The sequence below is a fragment of the Candoia aspera genome, chromosome 2 (genome assembly GCF_035149785.1).
Source record: "Candoia aspera isolate rCanAsp1 chromosome 2, rCanAsp1.hap2, whole genome shotgun sequence".
In the NCBI taxonomy this organism is placed as follows: Eukaryota; Metazoa; Chordata; class Lepidosauria; order Squamata; family Boidae; genus Candoia; species Candoia aspera.
In genome coordinates, this window is record NC_086154.1 from 59,764,906 (window position 1) to 59,784,721 (window position 19,816).

The following is a 19,816-nucleotide window of genomic DNA, read 5'->3' on the forward strand; positions in this document are numbered from 1 at the left end:
AATAACTGCTCTTTTATAAGATTATTATAACTGTACAGAGAGCTTAAGTCAACCCTAAATATTCTGCTGGATTTATTAACAATACAGAAAACTGTTCCATTACTTCAGGTCAACATTTACCAGGGTTTTTGTAAGATTATTTGAAAGGGTGTATCATTCTTGATATTGTTTTTATTAAAAGCAGCATCTAAACTTACCTTTATGCCAGGTTTCTTTATTGAAATTCCTCTGTACCAACCTAAAATAAAATGAAATAAATTCAATTAAGATATAATCTTTATAAAATTATTAAAAACACGTTAACAATTACAAATTTTGTTCTTTTCATTAATTGTGAGAGGTTCATATGATATTCCAGCAATATCTCTAATTAGAGCTCTGGGTTTTAGTTTTTATTCTGACAAAGTGATCATCTAATGATGCTGCTATCCGAATAGTCATAATCCCCCAAATAAAAATGGAATTACTTGGAAATAGGAAAATTTCTATTTACTACATTGAGTTGCTGTCTCATTTCTTCTCTTTTAATGAAAACAGCTGTTAATTGGAACATTACCTGCCTATTATTTTATAGAATCACAGAGGTGGAGGGTACCTCCTGCTTGGTAAATGATCTGCTAAAGCACCTCTAACAGATGACACTGAAAACCTCCAGCAAAGAATACATGACAACTTGATCCACTGTCTGACAATTTGTACTCTCAGGAAGTTTGTCCAGACGTTTGACCAGGACAGACTAGATGAAAACAATTATTTCCTATGATCTGGGCTTTATACTATTGTTAATGAACCACAAGATCATTTTGTCTTTTGTTTTTCTTATCCAGATTCAGAACTTAACATTTCTCCCTGTTAAATTCATTCTATTCATTTTGGGCCACTGCTCAAGCCTGTCTAGGTATTTTTTTTAATCTTCTGTCTCTATTATAAAGTATTTGTCACTTTTCCGAGCATTGTGTCATTTGCAAACTTGGTAAATGTTCCCCCAACTCCAAGTCATTGATAAAAATGTTTTGGTTCTTTGAAGACAGCATTAGCTACAAAGAAATCATTGGAATGGCAGAAATTTTTAAGTCAGTCTCCTGCTTCATTTCACTTTCCTAAGCCATAAAACCCAACTACATATTCCTCTTTCCTGTTTCCAACTTTGGTATTCCAGTCGCCAATCACAAGCAGCACATTTTACTTGCATGTTCTGTCAATTTCAAATTGAATTTGATCATAAAACTCATCAACCTCCTCTTCTTCTGCATCAGTAGTTGGAGCTCAATCTTGAATGACTGTCATATTAAAGGGTTGTCCATGAAGTCTAATCAATACTATTCGGTCATTGATTGCATTGTAGCCAAGCAGTGTTCTTGCTATACCCTTCCTAACTATAAAAGCAATGCTATTCCTTCCTCTTTTTTTTTGTCCTGAGTAATAAACAGTGCGATCTTCTGATTAAAAGTGTCCAGTCCCAGTCCATCTCAATTCACTGATGCCTAAAATAACAATTTGTTGTCATTTTATTTCATCTTTAACTTTGTTGACCTTTCCTGTGTTCATACTTCTTAAATTCCATGTTCCTACTGTAAATCTTCTTCAGCAAAGGATCGTTACCTTGTCGTGGTGCTGCAGCTTGAGCATCTCAATGACGCCATGAGCTAAACAGTGAAGGGCCACCCAAGATGGGAAGGTCATGACAGAGAGGTCAGACTGAATGCGATCCCTGGGGAAGGTAATGGCAACCTACCCCAGTATTCTTGCCATGAAAACTAAATGTATCAGTACAACCTGAGATATGTCGGTATACCATTGGAAGATGAGACTCCCAGGTCGGACGATGGTCAAAATGCTACCGGGGAGGAACAGAGGATGAGTTCAACTAGCCCCAGATGTGATGACGCAGCTAGCTCAAAGCCGAAAGGATGGCTAGTGGCCGACAGTGCTGGTGGTGAACAGCAAATCCGATGTTCTAAGGATCAACACGCCATTGGAACCTGGGGATAGCTTTGACAATGTGGTCAGTGAGTTAGAGCCAGACATCCTGAAGAGTGAGGTTGAATGGGCCTTGAGAAGCATTGCTAATAACAAGGCAGCAGGAGACGATGGTATCCCAGCTGAATTGTTCAAAATCTTGCAAGATGATGCTGTCAAGGTAATGCATGCTATATGCCAGCAAATTTGGAAAACACAAGAATGGCCATCAGATTGGAAAAAAATCAACTTATATCCCCATACCAAAAAAGGGGAACGCTAAAGAATGTTCAAACTATTGAACAGTGGCACTCATTTCACATGCCAGTTAGGTAATGCCCAAGATCCTGCAAGGTACACTTCAGCAATTCATGGAGTGAGAATTGCCAGATGTACAAGCTGGGTTTAGAAAAGGCAGAGGAACTAGGGACCAAATTGCCAAGATCTGCTGGATAATGGAAAAAGCCAGGGAGTTTCAGAAAAACATCTATTTCTGTTTTATTCTGTGTGGACCATAACAAATTGTGGCAAGTTCTTAGTGGTATGGGGATACAAACTCATCTTGTCTGTCTCCTGAGGAATCTGTATAACGACCAAGTAGCAACAGTAAGAACAGACCATGGAACAACGGACTGGTTTAAGATTGGGAAAGGAGTACGGCAGGGCTGTATACTCTCACCCTACGTATTCAACTTGTACGCAGAACACATCGTGCGACATGCTGGGCTTGAGGAATCCAAGGCTGGAGTTAAAATCGCTGGAAGAAACATTAACAATCTCAGATATGCAGATGATACCACTTTGATGGCTGAAAGCGAAGAGGAACTGAGGAGCCTTATGACGAAGGTGAAAGAAGGAAGGGCAAAAGCTGCCTTGCAGCTAAACCTCAAAAAAACCAAGATTATGGCAACCAGCTTGATTGATAACTGGCAAATAGAGGGAGAATACGTAGAGGCAGTGAAAGACTTTGTATTTCTAGGTGCAAAGATTACAGCAGATGCTGACTGCAGTCAGGAAATCAGAGGACATTTAATGCTTGGGAGAAAGGCAATGACAAATCTGAATAAAATAGTCAAGAGCAGAGACATCATGCTGACAACAAAGGTCCGCATAGTTAAAGCAATGGTGTTCCCCGTAGTAACATATGGCTGCGAGAGCTGGACCATACGGAAGGCTGAGAGAAGGAAGATCGATGCTTTTGAACTGTGGTGTTGGAGGAAAATTCTGAGAGTGCCTTGGACTGCCAGAAGATCAAACCAGTCCATACTCCAGGAAATAAAGCCAGACTGCTCACTTGAGGGAATGATATTAAAGGCAAAACTGAAATACTTTGGCCACATAATGAGAAGACAGGACACCCTGGAGAAGATGCTGATGCTAGGGAGAGTGGAGGGCAAAAGGAAGAGGGGCCGACCAAGGGCAAGGTGGATGGATGATATTCTAGAGGTGACGGACTCGTCCCTGGGGGAGCTGGGGGTGTTGACGACCGACAGGAAGCTGTGGCATGGGCTGGTCCATGAAGTCACGAAGAGTCAGAAGTGACTGAACGAATAAACAACAACAACTGTAATTCTATTTTTGCAGCTTTAGATTTTCTTTTCCTACAGTATATGGCAACATCAGCAACTAGATGTCCCAAAGGCTTTAATCTAGCCACGTCATAAACACCATGAGTACCAAATCCTAACCTTGCAGCAGTTTGAAACTTATACTCTGAATTCATACCTACAATTTTCTCTCAAGTACCTTTCAAACTGATCTCTGTGACTGCTAAGAGTCAATACCATATTGGCAACTTTATTTATTACAAATTTTACTGTAGTTAGAATATTTTCAAGAATGTTTCGAAATCAGTCACTAGTATTAGATAATATGGACTATCTCTTAGAATGTAACTCATTAACAAATCTAAATATATTTATGATTAATATGATAAAACCATCACTAGACACCCCATCCTCCCAAAAATGAAGTTCCAATATTTCTAGACAGATGGTTAATAAATATGCTGACCCCTTTCTGACAGGATTACGAATAATGCTTCAGTCTTTCTTATAGAAAGTGGGTCAGATTAGATTTACTAACATTTGAATAATCATGGTTCTCAAATGATTTATTGAAACATAGGTTTGCAAATGCACTCCTTTCGGGGAATGGATAGACAACTCCAACATGGTTGGCTTCCCAATGTCTGGTAGAAAACACTGAGCCTCAGTAATTACAGAAATTCATTTCTCCTATCTTATCTTTCTCCTCTCTATAAGACAGAAGGTGGCAACTGAATGGAAACAAGGGAATGGGAGTGTAAAGTTTACACTCCAGTGTATTTAGTGTAGCATTGGCTATAAACATATACACATAGAGTAAGATACAATTATGATCACAGATTATTACTACTATCTGAATAAAGAGAAAAGGCAAAGTAAGTGGATGGGGGCAGTTCATAAACCCCAGAATAAATATTTTCAGTATATCATACCTTCACATTTTTCCAAGATCTGGACAGTTTCTCCTAGTTCTAGAACCAAGCCTTGCTGCACATGTCCTTGGAAGCTGCATATAACTAGAGAAACATAATACAGTATGTTAAAAGATTAGACGTTGAAGAGTACATTGTTATTTGATCTCATAAAATAGAAACAACATTCCAATTAAAATGCTTTTCTAATAAGACATCAGTTATGTATATAGTATGCCTCTTTAGAACAATTCATAAATTAAGATAAAATCAGTAACCTTATTAGTTTAAGACAAACAAAACTCAAAGAATCAGTAACCTAACCTACATTATACATTAATTTAAAGAAAGCAAAGAATAATTGAACTAGTAGGAGGCAACTTTTGCACTTGGATCCAATTTAGCACTATTCTAAAAAAGTAAACAAATATGCTTGGATTATATGTGAACAATATTCAGACAAATTCAATTTTCAGCTATTCTAGAATTCAATACATTTTGTATATTTAAAGTCCGAAATTTTTAATTATTTCATTTTTAATACAATTTTAGTAATCAAATAAAAATGGATAACTGCATTTTCTTCTTGATTTCCATTAAATTTCATATCATATCATGTTTTAACCAGTTCAGTTCCTTAAACTATAGTTCATAATAACAATAATTTATTAAATTTATCTGCTTTTCAACTGTATGATGTGTTGTATGTCACATTATACCTTTTTCCTTTGCTTTTATTTTGAAAATCTGTTAGGAATTTGTGATTTTGTATTTTTCTGCCATATACTGTATCTATGATACAGTTTCCAGAACTCAGGAAAAAGGTTCAGAATAAGAATTTGGCAGACACTTGTATCCAGTGAGCCCTAGATTACTCATCCTTGTCCTGCAGCCTAGCTCCTTTATTTGCAAGTAGTATGGTTCATCAGACTGGGACAAACTTTGGTTTGTTCAAACATGCCAAGATCAAACTATATTTATGTTACTGGATGACAATATAAAAATGCTATTATGATCAACACCTTATAGTTATGTTGTAGGAAGATGTATACTGTATATGTAAACCAAAGATCACCTCCATAATAGTAAAATGTATTTATTACAATTGGTATAAACAGACACCGTACCATCTAGACATTTGCTCCCAATATCTCTTCTTCTGAACAGATCCATTTCCACAGCCCTTCTAAAATTTAGGAGCAAAGGTACTGCCCAGATCTCTGATGGCTGTTCCTAAGGGTGGGCGCTGCAACTAAGAAGCAGTCATTTCTGATTTTCTGCCAAATGTCCTCAATATTCCAATCTTTAGTTTCCATTTCATTTTACATGGAAGAAGTTGGTCTAAACAGCTCCAATCCTAGACTAACAGTATCATATGCAGATCTACCTGAAAATATCTTGAAAACATCTACCTACCTACCCAAGAGGAGGAGCCAGTGACTTTAATGGGACTTGCTGTAGAGTAAGCACATTTTTTAAATATATTTTTATGACCGCCCATCTCCCCCCACACGGGGGACGGGAGCTGCTGCAGAGAAGGCCCACCTCCTGGACCCTGCCAGATGGAATTCTCTTACAGACAGGGTCCGAAGCATGCCCTCTCTGCGTGACCGGGTGGGACGGGTTGATGTAATGGGGATGAGATGGTCCCTTAGGTAATCTGGACCCATGCCATGTAGGGCTTTAAAGGTGATATCCAACACCTTGAATTGGACCCAGAAGCAAACTGGAACCCAATGCAGCTCGTGGAGCAAAGGAGTTATATGTGCTGATCTTGAAGCATCCAAAATTGCCCGCGCGGCTGCATTCTGGACCAGCTGTAGCTTCCAGATACTCTTCAAGGGTAGTCCCATGTGGAGCGCATTACAATAGTCTATATGGGAGATGACCAGGGCATGAGTGACCATTCGAAGGACCTCTAAATATAGATTTATCATTGCTGAGCTCAAACTTCCAGTTTTTTTCCATATTGTGTGCACTTCTAAGAATGTTTGAGAGAGAATGGTTTGTGTATCAGGGAATAATCTGCAGTATATATGTAAATCGGGAATAGCTTGGAATGAGATTGGTTAAGATTTTAAAAAGCAGAAAAGTACTTTTCAGTGTCTCCTATGAAAGAGATTCTTGCTTATCATTTTATATGCGCACAGATTATTACTACATGTAGTAGACTCTGTAGTTTAAAGCCTTCTTATTTTGTTATTATATTCTGATTAATTACAATGTATTATTGTTTCAACTGTTATTTTATTTTATTCTATTCATGTACTGTGCTTAGTTGTAAGTGCATATAAAGGAACAACAGCTGCTGCTGCTGCTGCTGCTACTACATAATGACTCTATATCAATGTCTACGACTTACATCTAGAACCACCAAATAAAGTGCTATTGACTTTTCTTCTGACAAGCTGCCCATCAGGTTATAGTTTATTCATGGAAGAATGCCGCAGGATATTCAACTAATCAGTGATATGGCAGGGTATGAAATTTAGCCTTGGCTGAATGTTCAATCTATCAGAGAAGGTTAAGTAGAAATGTTTATTACAAAGATACTTTTCCCTTAATATGGTCTAAATTTTTGGTTCACATTAAAAGTGGCGCTGAGAATATCTAATCTTCTATAATGCCTAGTAATCTATGGGTCAATTTGTTGGAATAATCATGAAGAGGCATATTGGCAGCAGTGATTTTTTTAAAATTTAGTTTAGGTATGCTATCACTACCTATCCTATTTTACAATATAATTCTTTGTATTTTAGTTCTTGTGAATGTGGTTTTTTAAAATACCAATCTGTAACACAGCTGCACTTTGAATACCATGCATAGTTCTGATAACCACCCAAAATTGGTATTGCCTGGATGAAGAGAAAAAGCCCTGTTTCTGTTTAAAAGAAGAGAAAAAATCCCTGAAAAAAACTTATGGCGGGAGGTATTCAGTTCCCTCAAAGACAAGAATAAACATAGCTGTATCTTTATAGTACAGTATTTCTAGGAAGCAGTAGCTATGGAAGATAGTTGACAGTCCTTGAGCTGGCAGGAATGTAGCTAAGAATTTATACCTGATCAGACTCAAGTTTGCTATACATTTGCTGTACTTGCTGTACACTTGCTGTACCCCTCAGCAGAGATTTGGATTTCCTCTTACCTCTTGCCCTCATAGCAACTGTTGATGATGGATACTTTAATTCTCTGCATCCCCACTCTACCATTCATATAAGTCCACCATATGCCAGTCATGCAGAGAGGGCATGCTACAGACCCCGTTGGCAAGGGAATTCCATCTGGCGGGGTCCAAGAGGCGAGCCTTCTCTGCAGGGGTGCCCACCCTTTGGAACATTCTGCCCCCGGAGGTGAGGCAGGCTACCTTCGCTCCTGGCCTTCCGGAAGAATTTGAAAACCTGGTTCTGCCGCCTTGCTTGGGATGGGTAGGGCAATAGCTCTTCCTGGGGGTGGCTGGCGCCGTAGTGCCCTCCCTATTGAATGAGAGCTTTTCGCCATATGGATCTTATATTTATCTATTTATAATGATGGTTTGTATTGTAATTTATGTCTTATGGTTTTGTTTATTTTGTTGTAAACCACCCAGAGTCCCCCTTTGGGGGAGATGGGTGGTGACAGAAATTTGAAATATAAATAAATAAATATAAATATTACTTTGGAATCTTCTAGCTGCAAACAGAGACCTTACAAGCAGCAATCATAGGTATGGCCTTCTCAGTGTTGATGTCTCAGCTGAAGAACACCAGTTTAAATGGTAAAACATTGTTATTTATTTCATTTTATATTGTCAGTTACTAAGATATTGTATGTTAAAAGCCATTTTTTATTTTATTTTAATCTTGCTTGTATTCTGATGAAGGCTCTGGATGGCTCACAATGTCAATATATAAAATAATGATCCAAAGCTCCCAAATATGTATAAAAATAAAAAGATGAAAATCAAATGCTATGTGCCCACAAACAACTTGATGGCATATAATCAACCGAATCAATCAAATATACCTTGAATTTTCTCCAGAGCAGCCGATTGCATAGTACCATTCTGTCTTCATAAAGTCCAGCATTCAAATTTACCATTGCAGGTAGTCCTCAGGTTATGATAGCAATTGGGACTGGAATTTCTGTTACTAAGTGATGAGGTTGTAAAGTGTGACATCACATGACTACATCGCTTAGCAACAGCAATCCCTGCAGCCCCCATTACCATCTTTAAGCAAATACTGCACAGGTCACTAAGCGAGGACCTCACGTGACCGCAACGTGAGAAGAGGCACTGAAACTGCATCCCAGGCAAGCAGGCTGGAGGGCAAGAGCTACAGGCAAGTGCTGTGGGCAGGCACTACAGGGTGTGGGCAGACAGGTATCATGGGCCATACTACAGAGTACAGGCAGGCACCACCGAGCATGAGATCCCCATTCCTCCCTTGGGAGGAAAAGTGGCGGGAGCAGGAGCAACTTGTGGGAGTGATTTGCAACCTCCTTCTGGCTTCCCCATTGACTTCGCTTGTGGAAGCTGGCAGGGAAGGTTGCAAATGGAGACCACGTGACAACGGGACGCTTCAACCATCATAACTGCAAGCCAGTTGCCTAGTGCCCGAATTGTGTTCATGCAACCGTGGGGATGCTACAACAGCTGCAACTTTGAGGACTGGTCATAAGCCCCACTCCTTTGGCACCGTTGTAATTTTGAATGGTCTCTGAATGAGTGGTCGTAACCCAAGGACTATCTGTATTTTTCTTCATAGTGTTAATGCCATCATCTGACCTTTGCCATCTTCTTTGCTTTGCTTCCTCTCTGATGGGCTCGCCACCACCAGCCAGCCTCAAGCCCCATGGCACGGGGGCTCTCTTGGTGCTGGGCTTGCCTCTGCCCTTCACCACCACCTCACTGGCCACTGGGCCCCTGGCAGCCTGCCTCGCTTCAGCAGTCTAAGCCTGCCACTGACCAGGGATCCTGCATGCAAGCTCACTGCCATTGCCTCACTGGGTGCCAGGCTCCTGGCGGGCCTACCCCACCTCAGTGGTTTCAGACCGCCACCAGCCAGGAGGGCTCTGCTTGATCCCCAGCCAGGCAGGGAGGTGGCGGCAAGGGGCGGAGATATGATTCTCTGCCATGTACATTTTCAGAGTTAAATAACCTCTATCTTTCCCTCTTGGTAGAGATAAAAAAGGTAGAAGTCAAGAGGTTGGGTAAAGATTTGGAGCTTCTACATCCCAAACAGCCTTTGAGTTTTAGAAGCACCAAGAAACTGGAGAGTCCAGGAACCTTGAAATAAAGGATTATTTGCTTCAGGAAGTCTATTTCCGTAGAACTAAGTAGTCTTCATTCAGCGACCACAGTTGGGACCAGCAGCTCTGTTAAGTGAAGCAGTCACTAAGTGGGAAATCATGTGACCATGACTGTGCTTTCCTTTCCCCTTCTACCTTGCCTTTTGGAATACTCACCCCAGCCCTGGAATAGTTGGCTCACCTGCCTGTAACTGACAAGACTAATCAGTTTCACACCTCTGGCTTCTGTTTACCTCCCAATGATTTTACTTCAGCTTCCCTTTTTCACCATTCCCCTGCCCTTTGGCATGCTCACCCTGGCACTGGGATAATTAGCAAGAAGGAAATTAATATTTGTATTTATATTCATTGGACAGCAAGGGATTACAAGAGAGTAAGCAGGCATACGATGGGGAATATACATCAAAATGAATGCAGTGGCGCCAGGAGCCAGGAGAGCACTATGGAAACAGCCCAGTACATTCCCCATTGTGTGCCTGCTTACTCTCTTGTAATCTCTTCTTCTCCAATCTCTCCACTCTAGGCAGGGGGCAGGGAGAAGGAAAAAAAGGGTCAAACACAGAAGAGATTGCCTAAAGAGACTGCTTGGGGTTTTTTTTTTCTTTTTTCCCCCCTCTGAGGCACAGGACAACACATTGTGACTGTAATGGCAATCATGTGACTATGGGACACTGCAAAGGTCATAAATGCGGGCATTGATTGTAAAGTTACTTTTCAGCACCATTATAACTTCCAACGGTCACTGAATGAGGCAGTTGGTAAGCAAGGTCTACCTGTAAATACATATTCAGGAATATGTGCTAGAGTTTTTTGTTTTTCATCTTTTTCAGTCTTCTGAACTATGCCCCCTCACCTCACATGGTGGTAGAATCTTAAATAGGTATTTTCTCAATGACCTTACAGGATAGGCATAATCATTATAAACAAGGCAATTCCCAGATACAATTATAGGCATTAATAAAATTTCTAAACAAAATAGACAGTTTAACTATATCCTCCCAGTTAGGTTTCACAGCATACAATACTATGAAATACTATGTGTCTCCAGTGGCTTACCTTTAGAAGAGCTGAAAAGAATAAATAAAATATATTCCTCCTGTTTGACAACAACCTATGTAGCAGAATTACATTCCTTTTAAATGTACTTTTCTTCTACTTGCATAATGCAAGATAATTGCTAGCTGTACTGATTCATTTAGTGAGGAATAATCCGTTATCTCTCTTTACAAAAGAAAGATTACGTTCAACACATTGTGCTGGATTTATATTGAAAAAAATTAAAAGCCTAGTCTAGCAATTCATGTAAGGTTTACAACAAGGTAAGTACTACCAGAATAAGAAGTTTCTGCCTGTCTCCTCTTTAGACTCAAAAATTGCAACAGAAGCATGCAACCTGATCCCCCCCCCAATATTTTTGCCTATAGTACAATTAGCCCACAGATAATAAAGTCAGTACAAGCAATATACTGTCTGAAATTACAGGTAGGAATGATCATACTTCTACAATGACATGCTTAATGTATCTACTCTTTGTGTATCTATTGTAGAATTTCAGAATGTGACTGAGGTTTTCAATGGTCCTCATAACCCAATATATCAAAGGATCTATCTGGCCTCTCAAGTGGTTTTATCAAATCAGCTAAAATAGCCGCTGATAGGTAATACATTTTGGGGAAGAAGACTGAATTTGGTGAAATTCTATCCATTGTCCAGGGTCATCATTACTGCTCTAACAGCACATCCGTATCTCCTCCATCTATTACATTTAACTGATTTTTTCACACATTTTTAATGTAAGCTCTACCGTTATGTCAAAATTATTGAATATCTGGTTGCTCTCCAAGGCCTTGGGGACAGGACGATTATGGAGCCCTTTTTGTCATTTTGCCTGTTTTGCTTTCTTTTGTGTTGTTTTGCCTTGCTTTGCTTTTTTATTTTATTTTGTTTTGTTTTGAATATTTTGCTCATCCAGTCAATTGTATCTTTAATATATATAAAAATATCCCCTTCTCACCCCTACAGGTGGTGTGTGTCTTCCTCAACCTTGGGTCCTCTACCAGAGGCCTGGGAGTTTGAGGGTTCTGCGCAGTATCTTAGCTGTTCCTACACTGTACTCTTCTGGACAAAGAGCTCTGATGTTGTTCCTGGGATCTGTTGGAGCCACTCTCCCAGCTTAGGAATCAGAGCCCCAAGTGTTCCTACCATCACTGGGACCACCTTGGCTTTTACTTTCCACATCCTCTCTAGTTCCTCCTTCAGGCCCTGGTACTTCTCCAGCTTCTCATGCTCTTTCTTCCTGATGTTGCTGTCACTTGGCACCACTACATCTATCACCACTGTTGTCTTCTGGTCCTTGTCTACTACCACGATGTCTGATTGATTCACCAGTACCTGCCTGTGTGTCTGGATCTGGAAGTCCCACAGGATCTTAGCCTTGTTATTCTCCATGAGAATATATATAGGTTCTTAGTTGTAAGCTGCCCAGAGTCATTTGGGAGTCGGGCAGCCTGTAAATTAAATAATAAATAATAAATACTTCTTAGTAAAATAGCTGAAACCCAGTAATCCAAATGCAGCAAAACATCATGGTTATATAAATCTCATCAGGGTAAGCAACTCTCATTTCATATTTTATGAGACAATATTTCTCTATTCTTAAACCTATATATACAAAAAGAGAAATAAATATAAAGACTATAATTACAGGATGGGAAATGTTAATTATACATATCTTGCTTGATGCATGCATCCATCTATCACTGCAGCTTATAAGGTAAAGGTAAAGGTTTCCCTCGACGTAAAGTCCAGTCATGTCCGACTCTAGGGGGCGGTGCTCATCTCCGTTTCTAAGCCTTGGAGCCGGCGTTGTCCGTAAGGACCCGTCCATGGTCATGTGGCCGGCATGACGACATGGAACGCCGTTACCTTCCCGCCGAAGCGGTACCTATTAATCTACTCACATTTGCATGCTTTCGAACTGCTAGGTGAGCAGGAGCTGGGACTAGCAACGGGAGCTCACCCCGTCGCGCGGATTCGAACCGCCGACCTTCCGATCGGCAAGCTCAGCAGCGCAGCGGTTTAACCTGCAGCGCCACCGCGTCCCATTTTATAAGGTAAAGGTAAAGCTTATATCACTGCAGCTTATATGCCACTCCATTTCCAAAGACACTGAGCTACTCACAAGTAACAATATAAAATTAACATAAAAACCAACAGTTAACAACCACAGCTCTGATATGTACCATTTGGAGGTGGTGTGAGCAAAACTTACAAGTTCTGATTTTAACATTTAAAACTTTGAAAGGCTTGGGACCAAGGTGTCAACATGCTGCTAAATTACATTCCAAAAATTTGAAATTTCTCTATTTATGAAGGACTTAAGACCTCTCTAGTCTTTGCAGGCAATGTTATCGAGAAGGTGGTAATGCAACGATTATAAAGAAGTGGATTATTCTGACCTCCTGCAATCAAGATTCAGATCGAGGGGAATTTAGATTGGGGGAGCCAACGTATCAGACTGAATTTGAACACATGGTCATAATGAAATTAATAAGTAAAATGCTTACAAAATAGGCATTAAAAGTTGAGGTTTTGAAGGAAAAATTAATGCAATGCAGAGACGTACTGAAAAGCTTAGGAAAATAATGTTTGAAACCAATAAGAAAAGGTTCCAAGCTCTTGTGAGAAAAGATACAACACTGAGAGAGAAGTCTGAAGTCTGTCAAGAGGAAAGGGCATAGATTCAAGGTCAGACTTGCTGTAAATACCTCAGAATTTTAAACCTCCCATAGAGGATGGTGATCTTTAGTGGCTGTTACAGAGAAATATTTCCAAGAAATGTTTCCAAGACTTGGCCAGACTAGAAGATTCTTTGATGCTAATATAGAATTCCAGGGAGATTTTTGGTATCATCATAGACTGATTCCTGTCATGGTGGAACTTCTTTGGAGAACTACATGTGATAGTAACTTGTAGCTTTCCAGGAAGGTAACTTCCCTGAAATATGTTGGGAAAAAATAGCACTATTTTCTGATTTGCCTTCTATGGTTGTCAAGAAGCATAAAGAATTTAATCACATTCATGAGAGATTGAGTCAAGGGATAAAAGGTTTTTTTTTTCCTTTATCCTGCAATCTTTGGATGGCAAGGTAAGAAAATTTTATAATCCTGATTTGGTTGTGTGTTTGTGTGCTTTCGAGTTAGTGCTGGCTCCTGGTGACTGCCTAGACAAGTCCCTGCAGTTTTCTTGGCGAGAAGTGGTTTGCCATTGCCTAATTCCTAGGGCTGAGAGAGAGTGACTGGCCCAAGGTCACCCATTTGGCTTTGTGCCTAAGGCAGGACTAGAACTGACAGTCTCCTGGTTTCTAGCTTGGGGCCTTAACCACTACACCAAACTAGCTCTCAATTCTAAAACTGTTGCCCATTATTTAAAATTAAGGACTGACATGTAACTTGCTAAAGTTACTCACAGTAACTCAGTACTCACAGTAAAAATGCCTCTATTAGGAAGGCTATTTTTGTTTATCCTTTTATGTCCAATTATGAAGTAGACAATATTCCTTCCATTGAATTCTGAAATGGATTAGATTTTCAGCATAGGAAAGAGGGAGAGTAAGCCTATAATCTAGGCATATTTTTATTGTTATTGGGTTTTTTCCAGATTTTTCTTTTTCTTTTTCTTTTTAATAACAATGTCATGATTTGTTTCTTATTTTGCTTTTTGTTTTCTTTTTTAATAACTATCAATTTTCTGAGTACCAGTGTTAGTTTTTTTCATTATGAGTTTCCTTCAATCCTCAGCAAAAGGAAGTTTTAACTACAAGTTTAAGAACTTAAAAAATTTTTTTTAATAAAGAGCAAAAGGGTTTATTTGATTTTAGAAAGTTACAAACAGACTAAGGGTCCAATAAATCTGAAATAAGATTTTGGAATTAATTATAAAGAATCCTTCCCATGAGAAAATGCTTTTGTTTCGACTTTTAAAAAAACAATAATCAGATTTTAAAAATTAGATACTAGAGGGAACTAAAGATTACAATTAAAGGAGAAGAACACATAAACTCAACTTACAATTAAAGAATGAAGCAAAATATTCTAACACTGGACATACTGAAGGATATTTTTGAAAAATGGACTCAGAAATTAATATTAATAATGTCAACAGAGACATTTGCCTCTATGGAGAAAGTGAATCTAAAAAAGGTTATGGAAGAGGAACAAGTTTTACCTGATAAGATCAAGGCTGAGTTGAAAGTGGATTTAACCGCCCGGAGTCCCTCCTTGCAAGGGAGATGGGCGGTGATAAAATTTGATTGATTGATTGATTGATTGATTGATTGATTGATACATACATACATACATACATACATAAATAAATATACAAATGACATGCTACAAGAATGACGTGAAAAAAGATGTTACACTGGACATACAAAAGAAACTGGCTGATGTTTTAATAATTAAAAGGGATATACAAACAATAAACCAAGAGAGTGACCTGGATAATTTTCCCATATTGAATTTACAAAAGAGGCTTGTTAAAATTTTGAAGACTCTTGTGAGAAGGGACAAAGAAAAAGTTGAGTTGAGTTCTACAACATTATTTGAATGGACTAAATACTAAGATTGGTAGAAGTAAAAGGAAGGAACATAAAGTTGATTTATTTGATCAAGGTTAAAATAGATATGTTGTTATCTCTGGTAACCTTTAATGGACTTTTTTTGACATCAGGACTGAAATGACAATGCTTTATGGATTTGTTGATAGCTAAGAAATGGGATATAGGAAGAAGAGATCATTGTTGTATTTTAAGAGGAGGTAATAAGTTACTCAAATTGTTTATACTTGTGGTGAAAGTGAGAAGTTGCTTCTTTATATATTTCTCTTCTTTTTTTTCCCTATATTTACTTTTTCTTTTCTATTACTCTATTTTTCCCTTTTTTCTTTCTTTTCTGCACCTTCCACTCTTTCTTTTTATTCTTCTTCTTTAGTTTGTATTAAGATTTTACTGTTGTAATTATAATTTTTAGTAAAATTACTATACAAAAAAAAGAATAATTTTATGTTTTTGAACACATCAAGGCTACAACAAAAGAAAAATAGCCTTGATCTGAATTCATGTTGGGTCTTTCTGGTATAAAACTATATTACTTTTTTGTTGTTGTTGTTCAATTATGTCATTATTTGTATCATGAAATGTCAAAGGACTGAGAGGGTTAAGATAAAGACCAAACTGCCTAAGAGGTCAAAATTTTTTTATAAATTGAAGATGCTGAAGCCTGAAATAGGTTTTCTGCAAGAAACTCATATTCTTTCTGATGAAAAACATTTACTTACAAGGAGTTGGATTGATCATATTCATATTAGCAGAAAATTGAAAATAGCCAAAGGAGTGGGTATATTAAGGAATTTCATATTTTATAGTTGAGCAAAATATTTTTTATATCTACAGTTACCATATCATTTTGGATGTTAGAAATGATGATACTTGGAGGGCTTTGATTATTTTTATGACTGAACCAGAGATAAACCAGACATTTTACAAGATTGTTTTGCTAATCTTTTTAGACAGATCTTACAGGTTGGGGATTTTAGTTGAATAATGAATTTGTCAATTGACTGAAATAAAGTTTCCAAGAAAAATTGTTTACAGAGATGTAATACCATCCACGCTTATATCCAGGAATTTAATTTGCTTAGTATATGGAGGCAATTAAATTTGACTGAACAAAAATATGTGGAAAAAGCTTTTGATATAGAACAAATTAGCTTTTAAAAAATATTTTAATCAAATTGATGTCAGTTATTAAATTTTAATAGAATGGTCAAACCCCAAGGTTCTCTCTTTCAGATTTGCCACTTCCATATAAGTATGGAGGTTTACATTCACTGATTTTCAGTTATAACTTTGGGCATATTTATTAGCCTCTTGTTTTTTCGAATGAAAATTGTATTGAGTATGTACCATTAGGGGCCCAATTGGAGAGATATGATCTGGCACCCTAAAATCTTGGCAAGTTCTTTGTTCTGAGTATAAAAACTCTGTTGTATTTCCAGCCCTGAAGGCAGTCAGATATGTTTAGACAATATTGGGTAAGAAATTAAAATTTGATCCCTGTTTTCAAGAGAAACTGGCCCTTTGGAATAATCCATATTTTAAACGGTATGGCAATATACACAAATAAAGCATTTTTAAAGTTTCTTGTTTGAACCAGGTGCACTAACTGCCTTAGAAAAATCCTACAGTTTAGAGTGTATTAAAAAAAATTTAGAGACTAAACCAACTATTCAATTTCATCAACAATTAAAGAACTTTAATAAAATAAGTATGACTAATTTTCAAGAAATTGGAACAGGTAATTGGACTTTGCTATTTTGCCAAATCAATGGTCTCATGTTTTTAACAAATATTAAATACATTTCTTATGACCTTACAATGAGACTGAATTTGTTTTAAAAACAAGTTTAATAAATCCATCAAACAGTGTTAAAAAGAACTTTCTTTTGGAGATACAATAAATTTGGTGTGTTGGTCAATACCTGGTTTAGTCATGCCTTTTGGTACCTATTGGTTAAATATTCTATCTATAGCAAACAAGGCTCTTAGAATGAAGATCTAAATATTTTAATGTGTTGGTCAACTATATTCCAAATACTTAGAATGTATCTATCTATGAAAAAATTTAGATCTACCATGCCCCAATTGTTTCTAAAAAGACTATCATGTATTCCAAAGACACTTATGTATCAAACATCAAAATTGGCTTGATGAAATGTGTCAACTTGCAGCCTTTGATTGGTTCTTTACTGGTGTAAAGGAAAGAGTGAGGAATATGATTTCATTCAACTTGTAGTAATTTTCACTAAGTTGTAACATTGCTGTGAATTATTCTTTTGTGGAGAAAGGTCCTTTCGTTTTTGCTTTTCAAGTTTGCATTCTTATGTGGGTTTTTGCCCCCTTGTTTCTAATAACATTTAATTTCTCAAAAAAATTAAAAAGGCCTCAAACAATTTGGGACATGGATACCTGTCAGAATACCTTCCCTATTACAGAACGAGTCACTGTATTTATTAGGAGTGGTCCTGGGAATAGCTAACACCACCTGGCAGCTGCTTGCAGATGGACTTTCTCCATGATTGGTCCCACGTTCTGGAATTCTCTCCCCATCGAGTTTGGGAGCATCTACTGTAACATCTTTTAGGCTTCTGCTGAAAACTCACTTTTCACACAGGCCATCCCAATATGAATATTAGAAGACATACCCCCACCATTTTAATTAATCTGTTTAATTAATCTAACCAAGGACTACCTGTAGTCAGTATAAATTGTCCTCGGTTAACAACGGTAATTGGGACTGGAATTTCCATCACTAAGTGATGCAGTCATAAAGTGCAACATCACATGACCGTGCCACCTAGTGACAGCAGTGACAGCACTTCCGGTTGCCAATCCCACAACGTCATTAAGCACATCACATGGTCACCATTTGAGATCTCCTGCCAGCTTCCCTATTGACTTTGCTTGTCGCAAGCCAGCAGGGAAGGTAGCAAATGGTGATCACGTGATCCTGGGGATGCTGCAACTTTATAATTGCAAGCTGGTTGCCAAGTGCCTGGATTACAATCACATGACTGCAGGGCACTGCAACAGCTGGAACTTTGAGGACCGGTCATAAGTACCACTCATTCAGTATCATCGTAACTTTGAATGGTCACTGAATGAGTGGTTGTTAAGCAAGGACCACCTGTATTGTTGATTTCATTTTAATATATTTTACTGCTGTTTTTATTGTAAATAGATTTAAGATAATTTGGCAGAGTATATTAAATATATAATATTGAATAAGTAATGTTTCAAGTAGCCCTTAGGCATTAATGTATTTTGGCATTCAGCATGTCTTTACCATCTCTGTATAGGTAAGTTCTGTCTGAACTGAACAAGATTCACACTTTTGTTTTTCTTTTCTTTTAATATGTTAAATCAATCTAAAGACCTATCAGAATAAGATGTATCTATAGCAGCTATTGGTTCTGACAAAGAATTCAGATTAGGAAAAAAAGAAAAGAAAAACAAGGGGGACATTATAGAAGCATATATAATTACACATTGAGTAGAATAGGGAGATATTTTTTATCCCTCTCTCATAATAGCATTAACCAAATTAATGCTGATGCTATCAACATCAACTGTTAGAGAACAGGAGTTGAAAGGTACTCTTCACATAAATTTGTGGCTTCTCATATCTATGACGTTGACTGTTGTATAAATAACAGGCTGAATTAGACAATTTTTGTTCTGATCAGGCACAATTCTTACGTTAATGAACAAGTTTAGTAAACCCAAGTGTTTTTTAGATTACAATTACAATTCATGTAATAATTTTAATATGAAAGCAAATGGCAAATTATATGTGAAATAGAGTTTGAGTTCAACAACTGAAAAGAAAGTAAATATTTACTGGGCTAATCTTTGCATGAACTAAATTAGTTGCATGAACTACTTAGCTCTTTGGCTCTTTGATCAAGGGAGCTGTGCAGATTCTGAATTATTTCAGTAAAGCAACAAGCCTAGAGAAACACTTTTTCATATACTTAGAAGTAATTCTCAAACCCATGTTTTAATCTTTAAAGCTCTAAACAGACTGGAGTTTTTATGGCTATCTCTTTCATCCTGAACTTGTCAGATTATTAGGATTTGCAAGAAAGGCATTGTTAAAGACACTTCCATTGCCAATGGGCCATTAATTAGCATATCGGAAAGGACTTTCTTTCATCAAGCCCAAATTCTGGAATGCACTCCGTTCAGAAATACAAGTAGTTCCCATGTTTTCAGTGCTTAGCTGTAATGTGTTAAAGGCATAATGTATTTAATATGGCATTTACATTATTTTCATAATTATTTTAATTATTGTGGTTATTTTAGTATTTATAGAATCAGTTTATTATTAATAGTTATATTTTTGTTGTTTTGTTGTTTATTGACTGTACACAGCCCTTTGACATTTTTAAGCAGAAAAACTATTAAATAATGAATATTCTTGCTATGATAGTTTATTATATGGATAATGTTTAAAAAGATGAAGAATCACACATGCAGTCTCTACACTTTTT

The 19,816-nt window shown here is 37.6% G+C and overlaps 1 protein-coding gene across 1 annotated transcript in view; it reads right to left on the minus strand.

Annotated features, from left to right (window-relative positions):
• The window catches only part of DOCK3 (dedicator of cytokinesis 3), a 222,706-nt gene extending 217,410 nt beyond the window's left edge, over positions 1–5,296 (minus strand). Inside the window, exons 1-3 of the mRNA XM_063292863.1 lie at positions 5,293–5,296; positions 4,439–4,522; positions 198–238 (exon numbers count right to left, since the gene is read on the minus strand). Coding sequence (XP_063148933.1) covers positions 198–238; positions 4,439–4,522; positions 5,293–5,296 — 129 coding nt within the window. The remainder of the gene's footprint in view (positions 1–197; positions 239–4,438; positions 4,523–5,292) is intronic.
• Positions 5,297–19,816: the final 14,520 nt, after the last annotated feature.